We start from the raw sequence: 25,230 nt of genomic DNA, 5'->3' as shown, positions 1-25,230 counted from the left end.
AACCCCGACTTCATAATCCAAGATGGTGGCAGTGCACGTCAACAGTAGTAAAACTGGGAGTCTGTGCTATAAATGTTGTGTATTTGTGACTCGCTAAGCAAGCTGTACACAGAAAAACGACCAAGGTATTGTGTGTTATTGCTGGCGATGGATGAATGGTTCGACCTTGCTAAAGACCAAAATAAATCCTGCTATTTCTTGCTTTTACTACTGCTACCACAGCAGTGGCATCACTCCCAGCTTCAACTTCAGAGGTAAAATGAGCGCAGCATTAATTCAGCCTGTGCTCTGTGTGCTGACAACTGTTGTAGTAAACAGAGAGGCCCCAACAATAAAGGAATATCACATATCAGATCTGTGCGTCACTAGTTGGAAAGGTGCAGTATCTATCTGTTATGACTTCTGTTTGCAGTGTGTGTTAAATTATTTCAGCAAAAATATTTTACATGCAAATGTTTTTAATTTGATTTATTTTTAACCTTGTTTGTTATAAATAACCTTAGAAACTGAAAACTTTATTATTGATGCTTGAGCTGTATACATGCACAGTAAAATAAAGAGCAAAGCTGTCAAAAAATTAAGACTATGTTATTTTTACCTGAAGGTATTACAAAAATAAATACATTTCAGTGCATTTGAAATGCATGCAGAATTTGGTTTGTTATTGATTTGCTGATATGGGTCAGTCATTCACTAAAAAAGACATTCCCTAGATAGCAGCATATGTTGCTCTAAAGCCTGTGCACATATATCTGTCAGGATTAATGGTGCACAGGTGGAGACTTGCCATGTCCACTAAAGCACCTCTGCATTACGGTTCCTGGCTTTTGAATTGTGTGTTGATTGCAAGCTGGAATGTCCCTGTCCTCTTCCGTCTGGAGCATTCCACTTCCATTATTTCTCCCAGAAATTGCTCATTTTGATTGGTCAGACCACAGAACATTGTTCCACTTCTCCTCAGTCAATCTTAAATTACCTGAGGCCCATAGAATGAGGCAGTTTTGTTTTTTTAAATGGTAGCGTAGTTTTAACTTGCATTCATGAATGCAGTGATAATGTTGACAAGTATTCCTGAGCCTGAATCTTTTTATGACCTACAATACATAATAATAATCACAATGATGATAATAATAGTTATTATTATTATTATTATACGTAGAGCAGTTTGTTTGTTTTTTTATGATAAAATATAAAATACTTCCTCTTGCAGTCTGTATGAACTTCTTCCCATCAGCCTCTCTGGAAACTTTTTTATCTAATCATGTTACCAATTAGCTTAAAAGGTTCCAAGATAGTATTCTAGCTTTGTACCACGTTTCCAATCTTTCTGTTGTTCCTTTCTTTAAATACTCATAACTTTTCAATCATTTTCAATTAGAAAAGCAATGTTATCACTGCCATTTTTTAAAGAATTGCACTAAACTAATTGAACATTTGAGGGAAAGACGAGAGAAAAATATAATATCATGTTTTACTACAAATTCTTTAAACGTACTGAATGCACGGCACCTTATTTTGATAAATGACATATTTTAAAGTGTTTGTTCCTTTAGAAATGTGTAGTATACAAATAAAGTACATAATTTTTATTCATTTACTAATTAAAGCCCCCTCTGTTATCATATTAGTAATTTTTCCTTTTATTTATTTATTTTTATGTGGGTGGTATGTATTTTCATTTATAAAGCATGGTGAAGACACATTGCATGTTGCCATGGTATTTCAATCTTACTAAGCAAATGTGGGTGTGATGACGTATGCAACTTAGTCTCTCTGCTGTCATCCTGTTGCTCCTGCTTATGGCTCATGATTTTTTTTTTGTGTGTGTGTCTATTTTCCTTGTGTGTGTCTTTCACACAGAACTGCCCCCACAGAGTGGCCAGGGAGCCCAGTATGATAATCCCCTCTGGGGGCACCTGCCAGCCAACAGAAGTGCTACGAGTGCTGCATCTTCCACCAATCTCAGTGGCTGGGATCAACTAATTATCGACCAGAAGGACACAGAGGCTTGGCCTTCTATTACACTCAGCCAGAGCCAGGTCCCTCCAGGAGGATGCCCTTTGGACACTGACTCTGGTCACCTGACCAGCAGCAGCAGAAGCAGTAGTACTAGCAGTAGTTGTAGTACAGTGAGTATGGCCACGGGAGCAAATAGCCAAACAGGCCACTTCCCTGCCAACCACCTCAGCAGCAAAGCCAACAGTGGGCCCAGCCCTGCCAATCATACTGGAACCAGCATGCTCTCTGGCCAGGTTGCAGCCAGTCGCAGCTGGGGCCCTGGGGCTGTATCTTCCCATTGCCCCCCTCAGTCCTCAATGGGGAGTGAAACGAAGAGTGACAGCCCAGGAGGAGGAGGCAGTACTAGGAGCTGGGGTCCTTCATCATCCTCCAGCACCAACTTTAACTTGAACCTAAACCCTAATGCCAACCCGTCTGCCTGGCCCATGTTGGGGCATGACGGAAGTGGCACAGGGGGAGGCAGCTCAGGGGGAGCCAACACCATTTCACCTCCTCACTCTACACCCAACCTCTGCAATCCACCTGGCCCCCCACCAGCCCAGACCAGCACCTGTACCGGAGCCAACACTAACAGCAACTCCTCGGGGATTGGCAATGCCTGGATTACCATGATGGCTTCTGATGCAGAGCCACACCCCTCCCCGTCCACAAATGTGTCTTTCAGTTCAGAACCTCAGAACCTTAAAACTGATGGACCAAATCACACTAATAAGCAGGAACCCCCCAGCCCCATCCGCAGTTTGCCTGGCTGGGGAAGTGCACCTGTAGGCTTGGGTTCCATGACCCAGCCACCGCCAGGAGGCTCACAGGTCAATGGTGAAGATGGTAATTCAGTATGGGGTAACAGTGGCAACTCAAAGGCAAGTTCATCTAAGGAGGCACCTGGCTGGGGCCATGAAGGAGATGGAACAGGGAACTCTGGAGGCTGGGGTGAACACCCTGAAGAGACCCAGGGAGGATGGGATACACCCAGCTCTCCCGCACAGGACTCTCAGTCCATCTCATGGAGCAGGGCTGTAAGCACAGCTGCGGCTAGTGAAGGAAGCAGTGACAGCATGGAAGGCCATCCCCAGCAAAAAGACCGGTCATCCAGAGAAAAATCAGCTCCTTTGATGCCTGCCCAGGATCTGGACCCCAGGGTGCTGTGCAACAGTGGCTGGGGACAGACTCCCGTTCGCCAGCACACTTCCTGGGACATGGATGATACCAAACGTAAGAGTGATGTAGGCACTGGATCATGGGGCTCTGGCTCAACCACTCCAGTCGATGCCCAGGGGCCCTCCAACACTAACACAGGCCCTAGCCAGATGACTGACTCTGGGAGCAAAAATGATGCGCCTGGTTCTCAGGGCACTTCTAGTTGGGGTGGTAACATAGCAGCTACCAACCAGCCAAGCTCTGGTTGGGGAGAGCCACCCAGCAACATCAAGCCCCCAGGTGGCCCTGGTGGTTGGGGAAACCCTCCACCAGGAGGTCCAAGCACCAGTATACCCAAAAATGGTGGTCAGTCCTGGGGAGAGAAGCCAAGTGGGTGGGAAGATTCTCACATCAAGTCAGGATCCCAGAACTGGGGAGAACAGCCCAAAGCATCTCACACTTGGGCTAGCAGTGGAGTGAGCAATAACACAGCAGAGTGGGGGGACTCAGAAGAGAGTAAAAAGAGTCCCACTACTGCTTGGGAAGGAGAACCACGAGGCTGGGGAATGTCTTCTCAAGGACCTGGAGGTAATGGTGGCTGGGGAGAGTCACTTCCTCAGCGACCCAGTGGTCCCTCTCAAGGCTGGGGGGGCAAGCCTCAAGATGGGCCTAGTGGTAACAATGGAGGAGGGAGCATGGGGTCCTGGGGGGGATCGGGCTCAGTGAAACAAGGTCCAGGTAGGGGTGGAAATAAGCAGGAATCCTCAACAACTGAGCCTACAGGCTGGGAAGAGCCTTCCCCTCCTTCCATCCGACGCAAGATGGAGATCGATGACGGGACCTCTGCTTGGGGCGATCCCGGTACCTACAACAAGGCAGTCAATCTGTGGGACAGGAACAATTCAGGATCGTCCCAAGCTAAAGTTACTACTGGAGGCAATAATCCCCCCAGCACCAACAACAACCATCCCCACCCTCTCAATCACCCTTACCACGGGCCACCTGCACCCCTACAGAGCCACAGCCAAAACAGCCAGAACTCAGGCCCCACCAGCGGGCCTTTGGATCCTACTGTGCAACACCAGCCTGGAGCATCTCACAGCAGAGGTCCCCTGATGGCTCAAGGTAAGGTGATATAAACTATATATTATGCAGACTGTAACATGACTTGCTCAGATTTCCCTGTTTATGAATGCTAACAATGTATAGTTAATATACACAGTCAGCATTCAAATTTTGATTTCAATGAGTTTAATCTAGTTAATGGTAAACTATAATGCCTGCCTGGGTTTCCTAGTTTCTTCATCCTTGTTCACTGTTCAAAGCAAAAGGTGCTAAAAAGCTTGTTTGGTGGTTGGCTTTGTCCGCTGCTAAGCTCCAAGCTGTTGATCCACTTAAAGGTAATATCTTAACCTAGTTTACTCTCTTTGGATTTGCCTCTAATCAACTATCTAAATCAGGTGGGTAGGGCCAGGCCTGTCCCTCAGTGACGCCCTCACACTTCACAACTCTCGGCTCGACTATGGGGGCAACCCTGGCAACCTCACATGGCAGAGGAAACACAAGAATGCTGTTTACAAAGGGCCTCGTGAAAATATTGATTCACCACAAACTGTTTGAGATGGATAGGAAGTGTGTGATTATATAGGAGCCACCATCTGTCAGTAGTTGAAGTGAGGAACAGGAGGAGGAGGAGCAAGACACTATGCACTGGGCAGAAGCCTCCTGCTGGCCCTCATTTGACTCTTCATGTTGAACCCTTTGGATCAATCCTGACAGCAGGCTGTTCACTGGCTGTTTAATATAGAGTTTTAGTGACTTACGATGGATAGAAACAAACTCTTCAGATGAGATTATATCTTGTTTAGATCAGTGCACCTCTTACCCAGTGACACAAGAGGGTTGAATGTTAACTATAATTTTGAAGCAGCCTTTGGGACTTGACCTTTCCTTGGGGAGAGAGCTAAACTGAGCTTGGCGCTGCTGCAGGCCTAGAGACAGCACTCTGTCTTTCTTGCCAAAAGGGACGGGACCATGCCAAATCTTAAATGGGCATCTCCTCCCTCCATCAACCTTCCTGCTAAGCCAAACCCAGGTTTCTGCCTCTCTGCATGGCTGGCATTTCACACTTCAAAGCAGAAGGCTAAATCAGTTTAGTGGTGTTAACCGGACTCAGTTATATTTAAGCCTCAGGTTATTAGGGATCAAATACTAAAATGTTTGGTTTTTCTATGTATATATAGACATTGAATATGGTCAAGACACAATCATACATCACTGTTAGATTTCCATCCCATTTTCTGTGTCTTGGGCATCTACCATGCACATTTAAACTTAGCTAGCAAAGTAAACCAGGCCGTGCTGTATGGCACAAAGAGCCTTTATTGTTGCCCTGTATGAAGGGCAAGAAATAATGATTTGGTCTCTTAACTGTCATTTAAACACACAATTTTGCAAACAGAAGTCAGTGTAATGAACAAATGGCGTATCGTAACAACAAAATCTTTGTAGTTTAGTTTGACACTGTGTGGTCACAATATTGAAAAAAACGCCGCATGATCTGATTGGTTTCTGAGTAGTACTGATTGTGTTTGTGTGTCCTCCAGGTTGGGGAGAGATATCCAGCTCCCACACAAAATCGGAGAGCTCCTGGGGGGAACCTGCATCTTCCCCGGTTAGCGTGGATAATGGGACGTCTGCCTGGGGCAAACCCAGCGGGAACTGTGGGGGCTGGGGGGAAAGCAATCCGGAGAGCTATGGCAGGGGCAACCCGACAATGACACCTGCATCTTGTAAACCTGGTAAATGGCTCAGTCTCGTCCAAGTGTGGATAGCTTTGGGATACAATCATACTGTATGTGTTGCTATACTGCTTAAAAACAGAAGTTTAAAAATTCTCTCCCGGTGAGTCAAGTCAAGGACATCAATATGGCACAAGGGAAGCAGGAGTACTTGGGTTTTGCACATAAATCTACACTGACCCCTAGTGGCTATATTATGTTTTTGACGTAGTCTCTATGTGAAACATAAAACCTTCACATTTACTAGATGTAAAACATCGTACAAACAAGTTTTTAATTGTGCATTATAAACATTACTAGCTTAAGAGACTCATGCATATTACCCAACCATCCCCAGTGCTTTTGAGCCAGGTTGTCAAGCGTGGTTCAAACATCCTACCCATATAGTTGAGATTAACTTGGACCAGGGAATAGTAGATAATAGAATAGAATTTACCTGTTGCTCTTATTCATACTGCTTATTTTAATAATTAACTTCTTGTTATTTATAAAGACAATAACAATAGAATTAATAGTAGCTTTGTGCTCATGGTAACAGATAACTTACATTCATGTTCTTAATGTTAACATTTTTTTTTTTTTTAACCACCAAAACGTTCAGCTGACTAATGGTTACTTTTAGTGATTCAACTATGTTAATTTAACTAAGGCAAATTACTCTTTTGCTAAATGTTTTGACATATTGCTCATGTTTCCGTCTTGGCATATTTATATTTAAAAAGAAAAAAAAAGAAAAACTTGTTGCATGTGTGGCTTTGAGTGTTGTGAGCATTTACTCTTCAGAAATGAAACCACACTTTCGAGCAAGTCTGTGTATTTGATGCACAGTGCAGCCATGGTTGTAAGAGACAGCTGCACTCACACTCAGAGGCTCTAAAAGAGAGATAATGGGTATTAAAAACAGAACAGAACTCTGCTTTAATCAAGGTTTGTTTTTTTTTTTTTATTAATACTTTGGCCCAGTCATTGTTCCAATACTGGGTTTCAGTATCCATCCTGTTGATATGTGAGATATTGTAGTACTTTGAGCATGTTATTTTAAATAATGACAAACATCACAAATATGCCACATAAGGTACCTGTTTTGCCCTTATTATTTGTTGTTATGCGTTTTTGTGTGGTTGTTTCCAGCTCCCAAACCTATGCAAGATGGATGGGGAGGTGGAAGTGAAGACCTGAGCCTGTCAGGTGGTCAGTGGGATGCAGAGGAGGTAGACATGTGGAATAGCACTGCCTCCCAGGAGAGCAACTCTTCCTGTAACTCTTGGAGCAATGCAAATAAAAAGCCCCCACCAAAGGTGTGCAGCACAAATGCTTGGATAAAGAACACTTCCTTATGCTTTTATTTGACATCATAAGAAATCAGTTAATTGCACTGACATTGTCATTTTTGATCACATCTCCTACAGGGGAAGATCCCAGGGAAGCAGGATGAGGTCTGGATCATGAATCGTCTCATCAAGCAGCTGACTGACATGGGCTTCCCTGTGAGTGCTTAGTCTTTTCTTCAAATATAAATATATATATAAAAAAAAAACATTCAATAGCCATTTTATAAACTTCTTATTAAAAGACTAGTAATTAATAATAATAAAGCTAATCATGAAATGCTTATAACAGCATAATTTTGATCCGAACATTTTGGGATTAATCTCTTTTCTGTTTTCAGAGGGATCCAGCAGAGGAGGCTTTGAAGAGCAACAACATGAACCTGGATCAGGCCATGAGTGCCCTGCTGGAAAAGAAGACGGAGCTTGACAAGCGTGGGATGGGGATAGCTGGCCACGACTACAACAACGGGCTCATCAACAAGCCCATGAGCTGCCCTCGGCCTCCGCTTCTTTCCAAAGACCCCTCAGCAGATCCCCGCCTGCCCTTCATGGATAAGGTGAGTCACTCCATTGTTAATCCATATTTAAATACGCTCTGCATGTGCAGTATTAAATTCCCTGCTGATGACAGCAGAGTGTCTAAATGTTTCCTGGGATTTCTGCACGTTGTAGTACATCATACCTGAGCTGGTCTTATGATGCTTAAAAGCCACAAATGTAAATAGTCTCCATTAAAACAAGGTCACTTCAGTAGAGTAAATGCTAAAGAAAATGATCGACATGTCCTCTTTTCGGCAGGTGCAGAGTGGAATGTTTGGCGGTGGTGGAGCAGCACAAGTCCGGGCCATGCCGCAGCCGCCTCCTCAGCCACCAGTGCCGCCTCTCAGCTCCTCTCAGCCTAGTCTACGTGCTCAAGTGCCTCAGTTTCTCTCCCCTCAGGTACACTCATACACACAAACATATGAACTTATTTAACACTTCCTGTCTAAATATTAGGAGAGAACGAGTTTGTATGTATACAGTGGTGAATACTTCAGACTTGTACCATAACCTTTAAAAGCAGCCATGTGAGATTCTTACATTTATTATTTCAATTCAAATGTCTCAGAGTCTAACACGAGAAAGGTGCAGACTATACATAAGGCAGATTCTCAGATTTGCATCTTCATTTTGTTAAGTCGTTGCCTACTTATCTTTTTCTTCCACAGGTTCAAGCACAGCTCTTACAGTTTGCAGCAAAAAACATTGGTCTGAATCCTGCACTTTTAACCTCACCAATAAACCCTCAACATATGACCCTTCTAAATCAACTTTACCAGCTGCAACTGGTGAGTCTCATTTAGTTTTATCTGCTTTCAGTTTTGTTGGATACATCTGAGCATTTTAAATTCATCTTTAACCTCATACGTAACTAAAAAGGACATGTGGTCATATTGTTTAATCTACATTTATTGTACGTGGCATTGAGAAACTTTTAATCCTGTTTATGCCTGCACAGGCGTACCAGCGTTTACAAATTCAGCAGCAGATGTTGCAGGCGCAGCGCAATGTTTCTGGCCCCATTCGACAACAAGAGCAGCAAGTAGGTTCACTTTTTAATTCTCCTACTGGATCTGTAAAACCTGCGCATTGAATATCCATCATGTTTATTTTTTTCCCTAGGTTGCACGTACAATCAATAACATGCAGCAGCAGATCCAACAGCACCAGCGTCAGCTGGCCCAGGCCCTGCTGATGAAGCAGCAGCAACAGCAACCGCCCCCTTCCCACTCAGGCCTGCATCCTGGTGGAGCCAAATCCTCCCTGGATTCATTTCCAGGTCATCCCCAGGCTCCAGGCCTCCCGGACCTGCAGACCAAAGAGCCGCAGTCGTCATCTAACACCTACAGCCCCTACTCTCTCTGTGAGTAGTATCAGCATTGCTCTTTGAATGTGGAAAAGTAGTCCTTGCAGGATTGTGAAGTAACATCTCCTTAATGTCCTCAGCTGGACTGAATGTAAACTGCATGGAGGTGGGAAGTCTGTCAATGAAGGAACCCCCCCAACCCCAATCGCGCCTGTCACAGTGGACACACCCAAACTCAATCGAAAGCCTCTCTGGAAACTCTTCTCCATTGGAGCCCAACCTGGGCAAGCACGGTGAGAAAGAAAACGGGGCTCACTGTCATGATTATTTCACCTAATAGCCTTTTGACACTGGAGACGAGTGTTCAATGTGTAAAATGCAGATCTGAAATGTGGACTGGAAGTTGTATATCCAGCATGATATATTCAAACAATATGTTTACGAGACCCAACGCCAGCTTGAAAATCCCTTTGTATTTGAGCGTGTTGAAAATACTGTTTCAGCAGTTTCTGCCAGTTATTTAAAAACTGTTAATGTATTTGGGTTTTAGATGTCTCATTGTCTCATTGTGCTTTTCTTAGGTGCCAACCTGGGCCCTCCTGGAAAGCCCACTCAGCTGGATGAATCTTACAGCCCCTACAGCCTGATATCCAGCTCAGAGTCTCCTTCCAGCCCTCTGGTGCCTCCAGACAGCTGGGGACAAAGCAAAGGCAGCAGTGACAAAATGGCCAATGGGACCAATATCAACTGGCCACCAGGTGAGCAGCGCTCATGTTCTCAGTTTGTCAGCTTTAAGTTTGTTATGTTGTCTGCCAAAAACTGCTTTGTCATATCTTCAGGACAGGCATTTGAATTCATGTGCAGAAAATGAGCATAATAGAAAAACCTTTACCTGTGAAACATGCCTGTTATAAGTTTCTTTGGTGTCCCGTAAGTAAGAAAATCATGCGCACGTGTTCCTTTTACTTTCAGAGTTTTGTCCTGGTGTACCGTGGAAGGGCCTCCAGAATATCGACCCTGAAACTGACCCCAACGTGACCCCCGGCAGCGTCCCCAGCGGACCCACCATCAACACAAATATCCAAGATGTCAACCGCTACCTGCTCCGGGACAGGAGCGGAGGTGAGAACAGGAGAAGTGAGTGAAGGCCGGACCACGTCGCCTCCAAATCAAGATGCTCAGTTTGAGTGTTTTGGTTCTGTTTAAAGTCAAATAAGTAAAGAGATGAATTGGAGATGATTTTAAAAAAGAAAGGTGTATGAATCAGCCGTGATCCGGTGTATTTCTGCCACCTGAGAGCCTGCTTCTTTTTCTTTCGTTCTTCATTTTCCTACTTTTTTAACTGCTGCTGTAATCATTGTCATATTCTATATTCTTCTCTTCTTGAAGAACCTTACTGTCATCATTTGTTGTGTGTTTTTCTTTATGCCATTTTCTCTCTGCTGCGTTTTCCTTATTTGTTTTGTATCTATTTGTTTGTGTTGCTGGCGTCGGCTTAGGCTCCTCTCCCACCTCATCTCAGAACGAGGCTCTGCCTCCCTCCACTGATTGGCCAGTCAGTGGCTACACTAGCTCGTTCAGTCTTTCGTCCCCGGAGATGGAGGATGCAGGTACATGGTTTATCCACAACCACCCACCCACCCCCTCGCCACACTGCAGTGGCTATTTTCACTGCAAGTCAGCATTTTCCTCTCCTTCCTGTTACTTTAACACCCAGAGCTTCAGCCATTCACTGGAGAGACGTGTCTTCTTTTCCATACGAGTCACTGCCCCTGATTAAACGTGACCTTCATTTGAGCTGTATCCCTGTCAGTTTTGTGTATCCTGCAGTGCATAATCCCCTCCCTGCGATGTTAGTGCATCTCCTTCCTCCTCTGTGTGCGGCATGGAGAGTACAGCTTGTCGTGTTTCCCGTTTTTATAGCGACTCTTAACTGGTCTGTTTGAAAGAAGTAATTTTCCTTTTGTGTGTCTCTCAAACACATCTCATGCATACGCTAACACACTGTGGGGTTTTGTGCCTCCTGCGCCACACACAAATGTGCATGAAGGCCACCAAGTTCAGTTATTTTTGGTTTATATGTAAAGTGTGTGCTTCACAGAAACAGAAGATAGATTTGTACCATGACACAAGATGAGATTATTTTGGAGTAAAATCCAGCGAAGGCTGTACTTTGTAATGCAGTCTTTACTTGCTTATTCATATTCACCTTTGGACAGTTTCTCAGAACTTTTCAGCGATTTCATCCTGCAGGACTCCTTCCTGCGGGAGCGGTTGTCTTTCGGACGAATGATTCTGCAGACCAACCTTTGCCATCTTCTTTTTCTTGTAGGTAAACTGTCAGAGATGAAATCCACTTGGTCTCCAGGCCCCATTTCTCACAGCCAGGCCTCTCTGTCCCACGAGCTGTGGAAGGTCCCACAGGGCCCTCGGAGCAGCACCACAGCCCCTTCCCGCCCCCCGCCTGGCCTCACCAACACAAAGCCTTCCTCCACCTGGGGGGGCAGCTCTCTGGGTCTGGGACAAGGCTGGAGCAGCTCTTACACCACAGGTAGTGTTACAAAGAGGTTATTGTGTCTCTAATGTTTGTCATGTTCCTCTTCAAATGCTTCACGTGAATTTTGTCATGTCATTAATCCAAAAGACAGATATAACTGTTAAAATAACAAACCAACAGAGCTTCAAACTTTTGGAAGACAATGCACTTCTAATAGGAATTGTTTCCATGGGTGATTTGGAAGAAAACAGCATTCATGTGAAAATACTGGACATTTAAAAAATTAGAAATGAAACCGTATAGCAAAGAGGAAAAGTTCACATTCTGTGAGCCGTGCAGAGGTTAGTGTATTTAAAGTACTATGTGTGAGCGTGGTTGTCAGTATACTCTCATAGGAGGAGGCATTTTGATGTGGCCTACGACCGCAGGGCTGCTGTACAGGTAGAGCACAGGCAGGAATAACGCCTCGAGAAGATCTTGTTGTGGTTGAACGTTGAAATCAACTGACTCTGGTCAGCTTTTCTTTTTTCGTGGGTGAAGTTGACACCACCCATTGAGCTTAACTGACTTGATTCTGGTTTCACATAAGCTTGGGAAGTATGAACCACATGCCAACAGACTTCTTCCTTTCACTGCTGTCTCTTTCTCGTGCACAGCAGGTACCACATGGAGTACAGACAGCTCCACCAGAACAAGTAGCTGGCTCGTGCTGAGGAACCTCACTCCGCAGGTAAGAGGCTTGCTTCTCCACAGTTTTTGAAAATACGCCCCTTTGTAGCTAAAATTAAATGAGCTGGCTCACCATTGGCAGCTGTTTTTTCTTTTTCAGATTGATGGTTCGACTCTGCGAACACTGTGCATGCAACACGGCCCCCTCATCACATTCCACCTCAACCTGACACAGGGAAATGCTGTAGTGCGCTACAGCTCCAAGGACGAAGCTGCCAAGGCGCAAAAGTCCCTGCACATGTACGTGCATCAGCGCATTGGTTCAAAGTGTTTCACTCAGTTAATTTTAGGGCATTTAACCATGAATCATTTGTCTTTGTGCTTCAATCTCCACGCAGGTGCGTGCTCGGGAACACCACCATCCTGGCCGAGTTCGCCGGGGAAGAGGAAGTGAACCGCTTCTTTGCACAGGGCCAGTCACTCGGAGGAACAACCAGCTGGCAGGCCACTCCAGGCACCAATCAGACAAGGATGGGCGGGACCGGGTCTGGAGCGTCTCACCCCATCGGGCACTCGCCCCACTGGAACAACAACAACAACGGCGCCGGCAGCAACAGTAGCAGCGGCGGCCTGGGAGCAGGCGGAACAAAAACAGGTGGAGAGCTGCTGTGGGGTGGTGTTCAGCAGTATTCCAGCCTGTGGGGACCCCCGAGTGGAGAGGAGGGACGGGTCATGGGGAGCCCCACCCCAATCAATACACTGCTGCCTGGGGACCTGCTGAGCGGGGAGTCCATGTAGGATAGAAGAGTCTAGGCTTACAAAAACAAACACAAACAGGAGCAAAAACCTTGCAAATCAATGTGGAGATAATCAGCGTGGATGTAAAGGTGGAAAGGAGAGACGGAGGAGGACAAGGAAACACCTTGCTGCTCGCCCTCGTCAGCCTCGTCTCCTCCTGGGTTTTTACTGACATTTTTAGTTGCAGTTCTGTTGTGAATCCCAATAACGGATATTTTGATCACAGTGTTCAGCTTTTTCTTCACAGGAACGAGAACTTTATTTTATTTTATTTTTTCAGAAATGAACTTTTGAGAACTTTGCCGTGCGAGACGTACTTTTAGTCAAACTGACACAGTGACGAGCTGCCATCTTTAAACTAATCCCTCACTGCCTATTTGAGGCAATCATACTGCACCTCAGAGATCCATGGAAAACAAAAAGGCGTCATTCCCAAAGTTTAAAAAACCCTTCAATCAGAGTGGTTGTTGAACTTTCAGCTGGTCCAGACTCCACATTTGTTTCTCTCAGCACTAATAATTAGCCTTAAACTATTTCCTGCCCTGCTATCCTCACTCACTCTGTACTTGGTGAAGAAGCATACGGACACCTGCACACCCTTATTTCTGAGCCAGTGAAACCTGAGTGGAGAGTACATGCTGCTGCGGCTTAACAACCGCTTAAGCAACCACAGCTCGCGACTTCAGTGCATTGTTTTGTTTAGTTTTGTTTGTTTGTTTAAAAGCAGATTGAGTTCCCCTCACAGCGCTCAAAGGGAATGATGCAACTCTGTTCGCCTTGTTCAAGCCATTTATTTTTGTAGTTTTATTTTTAATTTCTCTTCTTGAACCATTGCAAACAAAGCTAAGAAATGATATTATTCAAAATGTGTCTGTCAATCTTATGTGGTGGTGTCGAGGGACGGGGTGGGTGGGGTCGTCGCATGTACAGTTAAGATGGGCGACAGTGATGAACCACTGCTATTACTATGGAACTGTAAAGATGAAACACTTCGATGCACCTCAACTCACTTGCGGGGAGACACCTCGCAGTTTGGTCTCAGTCTCTCAGACCCAGTCACTGATGCTGTGGAGGAGGAGAAAAAAAAACTTAAGTCGTTCCCTGCCTCTGCCTCGCCCCCTCTACCGTGCGCGCCCACTCCGCCTGCAAAGCAACCATTTCAAGCGACGTGCAATATTATAGCCACAGACTCTCACCGTCCAAGCACCCCTACTCGCGGGATTAATAGAGGAGACTGTAACGAATGAACTGCAAACACTTTATCGGTCTGCCCGCCAACTTCACCACCCACCCATCCACCCGCCTGTACCGGCCCTCATCTCCTCATTGCAAAACAAAAAACAAACAAACAAAAAAAACCCTGCCACTACAGCTTCCCTTTGTCTCCCCCAGCAGGGTGTCAGGAGAGTAGCACGCTGGCCTTCTGTCTAAACACAAGGACGCACACACCACCCGACTCTCCACGATTATGCTTGTGACTGATTTTTGGGGAGAAGGACAGGCAGGTGTGCGTGCGTGCGTGCGTGTGTGTGTGCATGTGTGCGTGTGTGTGTGTGTGCGTGCGTGCGTGCATGACGGGGTGATGGCGTCAAACCAAAACAAGAAGACCAGATGACTCCCCTTCCCTCCATTTTACCCACATTTGCATTTCAAGAAATGTCTGAATCAACGATTTGTGTGAGTTGGTGGTCTTATCACAGCACATAGCAAGAGCACGGCTACTCCTCGTACCCTCAATGCCAACGAACAGAAGAAAGGAGAAGCAACACTGGCAAATAAAAATTGAAAAGACAAAAAAAGCAATCTGCTTAGTGGCTTCTCTGTATACTTATTTTTGAACTTGACGTGGATGTGAATTTATTTTTATTTTTTCCCCAATTTTATTTTATTTTATTTTATTTTTTGGAGTCCTTCTTCCCTCGAGTCAGCGGGACCAGAAAGGATGTCAAACAGTAGCAAAGTGAAGGGAAACACAAAGAAGAACTAAGTCAAGCGATGATGGGTGGTGGCAGGAAAAGACCTCAGAGAACTCCACCCCTCTGCTATCAAAGTAGATATCACTGTTACATTGCAGCTTTTGAAATCTTTATCCTTGGTGTCTGGAAACACTCGACGTGTTCATGTTCTACTGGGTTCAGCAGGGAGGATCGCCCCCACCCCCGCTTTTGGATTGTTTTTGTTGTTGGAGGTCCTGCCAACCTGTGTGATAGTGTGGCCACTGAGTGCCTGCCTGCTGCAGAGTGCAGTGCTGCAGCAGCCCTCGCCCCCTCCCTCCATCTCCCACGCTCGCTCGCTGCCTCCCTGCGGACCCTTACAGACTAGCTTCCCTCCTCTTCCTTCTCCTTTTCCTCCCAAGAGCAGCTCCTTCAGAACTGGCCCGCCACCTTGTATTGAATCTACTACTCACTACTACTACTGCTACACCAGAGTCTGTCAGCAACCTCCACTTCCACTCTCTCCTCCCGTCTCTCTCCTGCAAGGATCACTTTATCCGGAGACGGAGTCGACTGATGTTTTGTTTTATTGTATTTTCCCCTTCTTCTTTTTTTCTTTTTTTTTTTTTTTATTGGAGTTGCTGGTGTGCATTTTAATTTTGTTTTGTTGTGAGAAGTTTGCTGATATTGTTGCTGTTATCATGAACGATTGTTATATTTGATGATTTCATGGTCTTTATGCAGTGTTCATCTTCTTTCCTGTCCCTCCCACCGCCGCTGCCTCCAAGGCAGAACCAGCGTGTAGTTTAGAGGTACGCCTCAGCCGCGTGAATCACTGAGGGAGGGAGGGGGTTCAGAATTGAGGAGTCAAATCAGGATGAAAAGGAGGGGGGTGTAGTTTAAGGTTCTCCAGGATGACAAGCCAACTTCTTCTGTCCATCCTGGGGTGACCGAGCGTCCACTGCGCTGTGTCGTAACACACCCATCGTTTTTAGTGTTGATGGGCCTCGCTCACGCTGGTGCTTTAACTCTGGGAGCACCCAGTTATCACTTAGAACCACCTCAACTTGATGACAGCCTTCCATTTCTATGCAAAGACAAGGAGGTGTTCGCTCACAGCCATCCCCTTCATCCGCCAATTTTCCACTTAACCCTTTCAACCTTTATTACCGGGCAGCTTCTCTTGAAACCTCACCTGGATTCAAATGTAGGGGACACTGATGGAGCCTCTCTTCAGAATAGAAAAAAATAAAGGGTGGGGGCGGGGCGTGTAGTGGACAGAGCTGTTAGATGACACTAAATGACCTGCTGGAGGCACCAAGTTGAGTTTTTGTGCCAACAGATTTCTAAAAGTCTACTTCCACTTTTGGCCACATCCTGATTTATCCTTAGCAACAATGAGTGTATGTTATCGCTGCAGGGCTGTGGGAGCTGTGGGAGGCTTAAGGCCAGATGAGTGGAGCTGGTCACTCACCAGTAGGAGGAGGAGGAGGGAGCGTCCCTGTATGTGTCTGTGCACTGTTTATGGGTCACATCGGGTACATCTCTTTAAAAACCAAAAACATTATCTTTCTTTCTCTTTTTTCCTTTATCATCAAGGTTTTTGCAAAAACTAGAAACTACAAAAAAAACCACAGTCTGTTTCAGCTGTGCACTCTGAGGCCGAGACGCCTGATTTCTGTTTCTCTGCAAGCTGCCGCCTTCTCACCCTCTCTGGGCTCGTTTCTCCGAGCCACGCCTGGGAGAAGCTGTATCCTGGAGGTTCACTCTGGACCTCCAAACCTGAAGGTTGTGCCAGCCAGTATACACGCATATATATGAATATATAGAAAACAGGTCATGTCTGCACATTTGACTTTGGGGGTCCAAGCGGGGATCTGACGTATCAGCAGAAACAAGAGACGCACCTCAAGTTCGGTACCAAGTCTTAAAACTCTTTGCGGGGTGGTTTTGACCCTCTTCCAGAGTCACTTTAGACTCGCATCATTCAACGAAACAATCACTATTGCCTGTGCTGTCTGTTTTTGTGCGATTGTTCCTGAAAAACCTGCATTTTGCTCCACACTGGACTTGAATCAACGGGAGGAGGGGGAAGTTGAACCGAGTGGGAGGGATGGGTGACCAGGACAGTCTCAGACGTGCCCTGGGATTTCACCAGCACTGAGAAGCCCCACCCTCTCCCACGCCTTCGTCTGCACTCTTATCTACCGGTCTAGTGTTGGAAATCACATCCTCCCCTCCCCCCTCTGATTTTTTTACGATTTATTATTGTTATTTTAAGTCACACGGACTCAAAGGCAACTGGAGCTCGAGTAAAATCTACTTCTCAGTCGTGGATCAGTCGAGGATCTGGGGGCAAAAAGAGCTGAATTAGCAAATCTCTAAAAACAAAGGTCTGGGTTGAATATGCACATGCTAGCTCATACACAGGATACAACCAAGCGTACATTTGTGGGTGTATGTGTGTCTATGGCTAGATTTCTGTTTTCCACTTAAGCCTAACGCCCCACCCACCCACACCCTTACCCTTACCTCCCCGCCCTCTGCCCTGGCATCAGCTCCTTACCCTCTGTATCCAACATCAATGTTTCCCAGAAGACAAGATCATAAACATATCAGAGTAATACAAAATAATGAAAACAAATACTTGAATCAAAAGAAGCGCCAATAATGTAATGTGAACACTTTTTTTTTTTTTTTTTTTTTTTTTGTAGTGCTTTTCTTTTTCTTGTCTCATTCATTCACTTTGGAGTTTTATTTTATTTTATTTTTAAGCATCAGTTCAGAGTGAAAAAAAAAACAAAGATCGGTTTTAAAAATCTTTTTTTTTTTTTTTTTTTTTTTTTTAAAAGGCAAATTTACATCAGTCGTATTTGAGTGTTTGCACAAGGCCGCTTGTACTGTACGTTGTGAATGAATGTCTGCGAGGTGAAACGATGCGTGAGAGCTCGTGATTACAGCGGAGGGATCTCTGCCTCACGTTTCTCTTCAGTTCAGTATCATTTTTGTTGTTGTTGTTTTCTTTTTGCTTGTCAAATACTATATTCTGATGTTAATTGTTACTAGCCTCTAGCGTTGCACTGAGTGTCAGCCTCACCCCTCATCCAGCTATATGAACAACATGATACAAGTACTGAGGGGAGGGGGGAAGAGGTATCTGGGGGGACAGTTCATGTGTAAATGTTTACTCAAGGACTAAAAATAAGTGTGTTTTTAAAAAGAAAATGTAATGTTTATCTACCTTAGTGGCTTTCATTGTGGAATAATCCAAGAAAGTATGGATCATAATTGAGTATTGCACCATTTTTCAGACTATAAACTTTAAAAAAAATCAAAAAAAAATCATATGTATAAAAAAAAATGCAGCAAAAAAAAAGTATTTTGCAGACCTGTGGCCATAGATTGGGGTAGAAGGACTTCAGCTCTCCCAAATCTGAGCAACGGAGGGTGAAGGACATGACATCAGACCGAGCCTTGGCTTCTAGGGCTCATTCAGAGGTGCCTACCTTTTTATTTTTATTTTATTTTTCGGGGTTTGTTAGCTTTCGTTCGGTTTTCTCTTAGTTCACTCATCTGTTCTTCTGCAAGGCCACTGACAGTTTACAGTTTTTATTCTGGAGTTCAGAAACAAATCAGCAAAACAAAGGAATGAAACCATGTGGGGAAACTTAAAAAAAAAAAAAAAAAAAAAAGATTTTAAAAAAAAGGACAAATGCTTCCATTTTTAAGAAAAAGTGCAACACTTCACAGAATGAAGATTTTATTGTGCTACTTTCAGAACTCTGGGATTGAACAGTGTTGTCTTGTTATGTTTAACCTTCTTTATTCTGTGTTAATGTTGTTCATGGACTATCTGAAGCCTGTTTGTTTTATGTTGATTATATATATTTTTTTCCTTTATATAAAAAAAACAGAAAAGAAGACAAAAAAAGACATAATTGCTCACTATCTTGCACACACACGAAAAAGTGGATCTTGTCTCAGGAAGGCCAGGGTTCCAGAGTACCAACTCCACGCCATTTTAATGTACATTTTTATGAGTTTAAAGAAAAAAACAAAACAAAAAAAAAACAAAGGATGACTTAAAAGAAACAATTCTAAGCACTGAAAGTTATGGATTCAGAAGAAGAGAGAATACCTTTTGTTTCTAAATCCGTAGCAGTTACATAATAACCAAATAATGGACTTTAAAATAAAAATGGAGTGCTTTATATATAAATCTATATATTAAAATTGCTTTACATGGAAAAAACAAAAACAAAAATGGTCTGAGTTTGTTTAAGAAAAAAAAAAGATGGTGAATAACATGCAAAATGCTGTATGTTTGAATCTTTATTGTGTTTTCTTAATGAGGTCCCGTCCTGACTGATTCAGGAAACATTGTGCATTAATCTCTTTCTCTCTCTCTCTCTCTCTCTGTGTCTCTCTCTCGCTCTCATTCTCCCACAGCGGGTATTAATGTTAATAATAGATGAATTTTGTTTTCTTTCTTTTTGTGGAGCATTTTTCACAGCTTGGAGGATGTTTGTAAAACGTGAGCTGGTTGTAAAAGGATCATGAAACTATGCACAAGTGTTTGGGGTGGGGGTGGGAGGGGTGAAGGTGGGGATTTTATGGCCTACTTGCTGTAGGTGGCTGATCTATTGCAGGGGTTTTGGGGATCCAATGTGTTTTTATTTGTTTGAGTTGTTTTGTTTTTTTCTTTGATAAAGAGGGCAGAGAGGGGTTGGAGACCTCCATCTCCAGCTTCCTCCCCCCACCCTCTGATTCAGATTGGCCTAGCGCTACATCACCATGCTGTGTATTCCTAAAAACCAATGAGCGTCTCACTCTTTAGCACTGTGGGATTCTAGCCTGTCACCCTCCAAGGGTTTTTTTTGTTGTTGTTGTTGTTTTTGTTTGTTTTTCTCCTCGGTTAAGGTTTTACAGAGGGTGGGTGGGAAAGTTATGGGATTAGGGCTGCTTTTTTTTTTTTTCTTTTGTTTGAATTATTAAGTAAAAACGTCTGTACTGAGAGTTAATGAGAAGTCAGTGGCTTGTAATGTTTTGTTTTTATTTTGTTTCTCTCTGTATATCTCTTACTCCTCATAGAATGTGATTGTTAAATGACATGCACCGAAACAAATGTTTTCATGAACTATGGAGCTTCTTTCAAATATTAATAAAAATAGCATTTTTTTGTTACTTGGCTGTTAAAGCCGTCCCCTTCTCATGTATTGCTTCCACCAAGAAGGTTTAATGTGTGTTGTCCTGTCTGTAAACACGATAGCTCAAAGACTTTCCACAGAGTGTAGAGCGGGGTCGGGTTAACAGTCCATCGAGGTCTTTAAGGTCGACTCAATGATTTATTGGTCTAAAATTGACAAAAAGCCTTCTGACTCAGACACTATGATTCTTACAAGTGTGGTGTGTTATCAGCGTAAAAATTTATCGTGTAAACAGCGATGTTTAACTCATTTCTGTCATTGTGAAGAAGTTTAACCACACACTGAATCTCCCAGATGTAAGGAAAAAAAGTGCAATTTCAGCAGAACATCAGAGTTTGTGATGAAGAAATGCTGCTGTAGTTAATGGAAATGGAAGAGTAGATGGTGAAAAGACTGTTACTTTGTTTATATATTACTTAATTACTTTGGTGTAGTGTGACTGGTCATGGGGGAGGTCTTCTCTACCTGGCTGTTTCTGGCCCCCAAGCCATATAACGACACCCCTGGTATAAGGATTTAAAATGTCAGCTTGACTGCTCCTTCAAGCTCAGTAGATTTAGCTGAAGATAAAAGTGATAATAATGTTATAAAGAGCTATTTTTGTTTTGCTAACTGATAATGGTGTGCAGGAATTCTAAATGTCACATGTGACCTCTGACCTCATTTTTACTTTTCACGTCTGCCTTTCTTTCAAGTTGAGCCAAAATGAGTTACAAGTATCACTAACCATTTTTAAGTATCACCACTCAAATGTTTGATCACATATATAAAAAGGGTTTTGAACAGAGAAAAACTTCTTAAATTATGTTTTAAAAAGAACAAAGTAAACTAAATGCATGTGTACAAAATACAATTTTAAAAGTGAATACTGCTCAGAGAGTGAGTCGCCTCAGTGGAGGTTCGTGCTATTTCTTCATCCTTTTGTATCCTGAATGCAAATCACCATCAGAGCGTGTGCAGCGCTTGTATTTTTGCAAAGGCGTCTGTTATTTCCTGTTACTGCTCGCAGCACCGTTGGCCCGATGGTGTCAGTCTCTCAGTTTGAGCTGTCTGGGACAGGCGTAGTAGTTGTCCTGAAGCTGTCGGATGTTTGGGTTAGCGTACACGGGGAAGTTGACTTCCTCCAGGTGCGAGGGGGCCTCGTGGTTATTCTGGGGGCCTCTGGGGCTCTGGTGCTGCTGCTTCCTGCCCATTTCCTCATAGATCGGAGCATGAGGTTGTGGTTTGCGATGAGACCTTAACTTCACCTACAACACATGTTTGGGTTTTTTTTTAGATTGTGATAGAACAAAAAGTTTCAGCTTTTGTTTTTGTAGCTTGGATGTGTCGTCTTGATTTTAAAAAATAAAATAAAAAATCCCTCGGGGGTTTTCAGTCTGAAAATATCAAAATACTCCAGTAATCTCTCCTTTAACGCTCACTCCACCAGTACCTGATCACAGACCTTATAAATAAAGTTTGTTACTTAAAAAGGCAAATGATACTAATTACATTAGAAACTGTTCTGTCCTTGGGTTTTGCACCTTGGCTATTTTGTGCAAAACTGATGGTATTAATAATAACGCAGCAGGAAATGAAGCGTACAGTCATTTGAGGTTGTCTGGGTTGTTGAACACAGATCCTGCTGTGGTTCACCTCTAACTTGGGCTCCTGTCTGCTAATACCTTTTGCACATTTTGAGTAACGATGCTGCAGTCACACATCACACTTTATCAGAAGATTCCCTCAAAAAAAAACAGATGACTGTCAGACCAGGATCATAGCCGACACATTAATCGATAATTAGCCTCGTGTAACTCACTCGTGCAGCTGTAGCCGTTATTTTGATGGAGTTATGCAACCAAACTATCAGAGCTCAGTTAAAGCTGCATCTCTGAGGTAACTACTCACACATTTCTGGATGGCCAGCCAGGTGAGGGTCAGCAGAAGAAGCCCTGCTGCTGTGAAGATGGTCCAGAGTAGAGGGGCGTAACTAGGAGAGCAGTGGCACGGCCTCCCTGCAGCACAAACAACAGTTAAATCTCAACAAGCTTGAATCCTGCACTGTGAGGTGGTGTAACCACATACCTGCCACCTCAACCAGCACGAAGGTCTTCTGAGCGCAGAGGATCATCTGATCAGAGCTGTTAGTGTCTCTGTAGCTCAGATCCCACATGTACAGCCCTGTGTCGCTCAGCTCTAAGCGAGAAATGGTCACGTTGACCTTCATGGAGCTCAGGTCTCCACGGAGCACCAGGCGAGCTCTGTGATCCGTGGCGACCGTGACCTCACCGGCCTCAGTCACGGACACCAGGGTTGTCTGGCTCTGGACACCGCGGTGGTACAGGTGGAGGCCCGTCAGGCCTCCGTGGGCCTGCCAAGGGGAGCAGGAGATCACCACAGCCTGACCCTCCGTCAGACGTTTTAAGATCACCTCTGCGTTGGCTGAAGGAGGGAATGATAGACGTTAACTCCACACGGAAATATGTCTCAACATCCCTGAGGATTAACCCTTCTGTCTATCACATGTCCAAACAGCTGGAGAAGGAGCCATCAGATTTTCCACTTTCTTTACATCTCGTTGTGGAGGTTGATTTGTTTCCCCCATCATGAGATCAAATGTTCCTTTTATTCATTACCAAGGTTTATGATTTCAAACCTTCTCTCACAAACTTTTAGTTTAAGTCTACACACACACACATTATTATTAATATGATTCAAATGTCCGTATTTCTTACCTTCGAACAGCTGAAAGAAAATAAGAATCCAGGCCGGCCTCGCCTTCATTGTCCGTTCAGTTACAGAAGCTCTGAGATCCACCGCAGCTCAGTCATAATGTGTCTTTCCTCTTTGTTTCACACTCTTGTGAGTCTCTGTGGACAGCCTCACCCTATTTATTGTTCTTCACCTCGAAGCAGGAAGACGACTTCAAAGCGAGAGCAGCTGTTAAAATCCTCCCCTTGGTCTCCGAGCTCCACGCTGAGATTTTCTGACTTGTAAAGGTTGTCACGTGCTGGGTGCACACCCCTCTGAGTAAAAAACTACAGTGAAAATGAATCCTCAACATCCTCAAGAAGTTTTTTTTTTTTTAATTAGTCAAGTAAAAACAAATATAGAGTTCTAACATGCGAATCTTCTGACTGCCTCCAACAGTCAGGTTACAACATTATCAACTAAACACAGATTAAATAAGAAAACTAGTTTGTTTCTGTGTGACTGTGTGAAGTTCCTGCAGTCAGGAGGCCATGCTTGGTGGAGCAGAGTGTGGGAGGTGGTTTTATAGCTTCCTTAACACAGAAAGATCTAACATACGTAAAACAATACAGAACATAAATCTGTGAACGTTACTTACATACTCACAGGAAAATTATCTTCTGGCTTCTCCCTTCAGGGGTCACCTCAGCAGCCCTCTGCATGTCCCCCTTCACTACATAAGATAAGATAAGATAAGATAACCTTTATTAGTCCCACACGTGGGAAATTTGTTTCATTCTGAGGTCTTCCTTTTTTCCTCCTTCCTGGCAGCTTCATCTTCAACATCCAGCTGTCCCTTCTCTGCACATGCCCAAACTATTTCAGCCTCACCTCTCTAACTTTGTCTCCAAACCTGAGTTGTCCGTGTGATGTACTCATTCCTAATCCTGTCCATTATCATCACTCCCAATTAAAATCTTAACATCTTCAGCTCAGCCTCCTGTCTTTTTGTCAGTACTACTGTCTCAAAACTGTACATAATAGCAGGTCTCACTACCATCTTGTAAACCTTCCCTTTCAGTCTTGCTGCCACCCTTCTGTAACAAAATCATCCCTGACACTCGTCTCCAAGAGTTCCTTTTCATTCTCTTTACCCACACACAGAAAAATAACTTAAAACATCATGTACATGGAAATATATATGATGTGATTCATTTAATGAATTTGTTCAGTAAGTTTTTTTCAGTAAGGGCCATTCATTAGAAAGCCTCAGAAATAAAATATCACCTAAAAGTGTATGTAAATGAAACTAAAGCAAAGAAAGACAAAATAGGAATTATGTTCTATAGGACCCACACACAGCACCAGAGAACTACCTTATACATAAACAAAGAATAAAATGTAAATAATAAATCATTAGTAAAAAAGAAATATGATGCATTTTATTTGAATGCATCATATTTCTCATCTCTGGGTGTAACAGTTGACCTGTATTATATTATTCACTATCAGCTCTGCCTTTGTTAACAATGAAGGTTACTGTGCTACTGGGCCACGTGCGTAAATGCGCTCATCTCTTTTGCTTTCGGGTTTTTTTGTTTTGTTTTGTCTCTTTGTTGCACATTGCAATATTCACACATGAACATCTAACAAACATTTCCTCAATCTCTAACATCGTTACTAAATCAGTACAGTGAAATCTGCGCACTGCTCAGATAAAGACAGCGCAAATCAGCTGATTTCTGCCCCGTTTCATGACGATCTGAGCCAGGGGCGATTTTAGCCCATTTTTGGGCTGAAGCACCCCCAAAGATTTCTTACTTTTTTGACAATATTTGCTGTTTTTGTGACACATTACTAAAAATATAAAAAGCATACAGTACGTAACATTTCAACAACAAAAGTATAGCTACCCCCCCCCCCCCCCCCCCCCCAAAAAAAATGGTTTGTTCCAGCTCGTCTCTCCCCTACTGTGAGACGCAGCGGAGCGGAGGTGTAAGTGCCTGGCTGAAAACAGGACATGTTAGCTGCATTTAATCTGCAGTTACTCTTTATATAGTTGGGTAGGAGTCAGACCATGTTTCTTTTTAGCTGAAAACCATTACACCAGGTAACCTGCAGTGTTGAAAACGTGTTTTCCGACGATGTTTGCTACCCTACAATCCGTCCTACTCTGTAGTAAAATCAGCGACATTTGACCGTCCTGTTGCTCCCATTGAATTTTATATAGCATATTTAAAATGTAAAACTTAAAATTGTCCGTAGCCTGGTGTTGTTACCACTGTCCTGTTTGAAATGGATACTAACTAGCTAACTGA

General features: G+C 43.8%; 2 protein-coding genes across 12 annotated transcripts in view; one reads left to right on the top strand and one right to left on the bottom strand.

Moving 5' to 3' along the window:
• Positions 1 to 20,216, top strand: part of tnrc6c1 (trinucleotide repeat containing adaptor 6C1) — a 46,667-nt gene extending 26,451 nt beyond the window's left edge. For 4 of the 11 annotated variants that reach the window (XM_012921094.4, XM_004558424.4, XM_012921091.4 and 1 more), the window contains 17 exons: positions 1,861 to 4,281; positions 5,763 to 5,957; positions 7,089 to 7,255; positions 7,367 to 7,444; positions 7,627 to 7,845; positions 8,087 to 8,227; positions 8,497 to 8,616; positions 8,787 to 8,870; positions 8,951 to 9,191; positions 9,275 to 9,427; positions 9,716 to 9,892; positions 10,107 to 10,271; positions 10,634 to 10,744; positions 11,467 to 11,685; positions 12,288 to 12,361; positions 12,461 to 12,600; positions 12,699 to 20,216. In XM_012921094.4, the coding sequence (XP_012776548.2) occupies positions 1,861 to 4,281; positions 5,763 to 5,957; positions 7,089 to 7,255; positions 7,367 to 7,444; positions 7,627 to 7,845; positions 8,087 to 8,227; positions 8,497 to 8,616; positions 8,787 to 8,870; positions 8,951 to 9,191; positions 9,275 to 9,427; positions 9,716 to 9,892; positions 10,107 to 10,271; positions 10,634 to 10,744; positions 11,467 to 11,685; positions 12,288 to 12,361; positions 12,461 to 12,600; positions 12,699 to 13,098 (5,105 nt within the window). In that variant the 3' untranslated portion in view covers positions 13,099 to 20,216. The remainder of the gene's footprint in view (positions 1 to 1,860; positions 4,282 to 5,762; positions 5,958 to 7,088; positions 7,256 to 7,366; positions 7,445 to 7,626; positions 7,846 to 8,086; positions 8,228 to 8,496; positions 8,617 to 8,786; positions 8,871 to 8,950; positions 9,192 to 9,274; positions 9,428 to 9,715; positions 9,893 to 10,106; positions 10,272 to 10,633; positions 10,745 to 11,466; positions 11,686 to 12,287; positions 12,362 to 12,460; positions 12,601 to 12,698) is intronic. The other 7 variants (XM_004558425.4, XM_012921090.4, XM_012921089.4 and 4 more) reach the window with 7 other exon arrangements.
• cd7al (cd7 antigen-like) lies at positions 19,793 to 23,202 on the bottom strand. Its single transcript, XM_004558427.6, has 4 exons — positions 22,957 to 23,202; positions 22,307 to 22,663; positions 22,130 to 22,236; positions 19,793 to 21,486 (listed from the first exon to the last, which is right to left on the bottom strand). The coding sequence occupies exons 1-4, from the start codon at positions 23,003 to 23,005 to the stop codon at positions 21,268 to 21,270; spliced, it is 732 nt and encodes a 243-aa protein (XP_004558484.3). The 5' UTR covers positions 23,006 to 23,202; the 3' UTR covers positions 19,793 to 21,267.
• Between the last annotated feature and the right edge of the window lie 2,028 nt (positions 23,203 to 25,230).

Source organism: Maylandia zebra, linkage group LG4, assembly GCF_041146795.1.
Source record: "Maylandia zebra isolate NMK-2024a linkage group LG4, Mzebra_GT3a, whole genome shotgun sequence".
NCBI lineage: Eukaryota > Metazoa > Chordata > Actinopteri > Cichliformes > Cichlidae > Maylandia > Maylandia zebra.
Note: the sequence above shows the minus strand (reverse complement) of the source record. Positions and strands in the feature narration are given on the sequence as shown.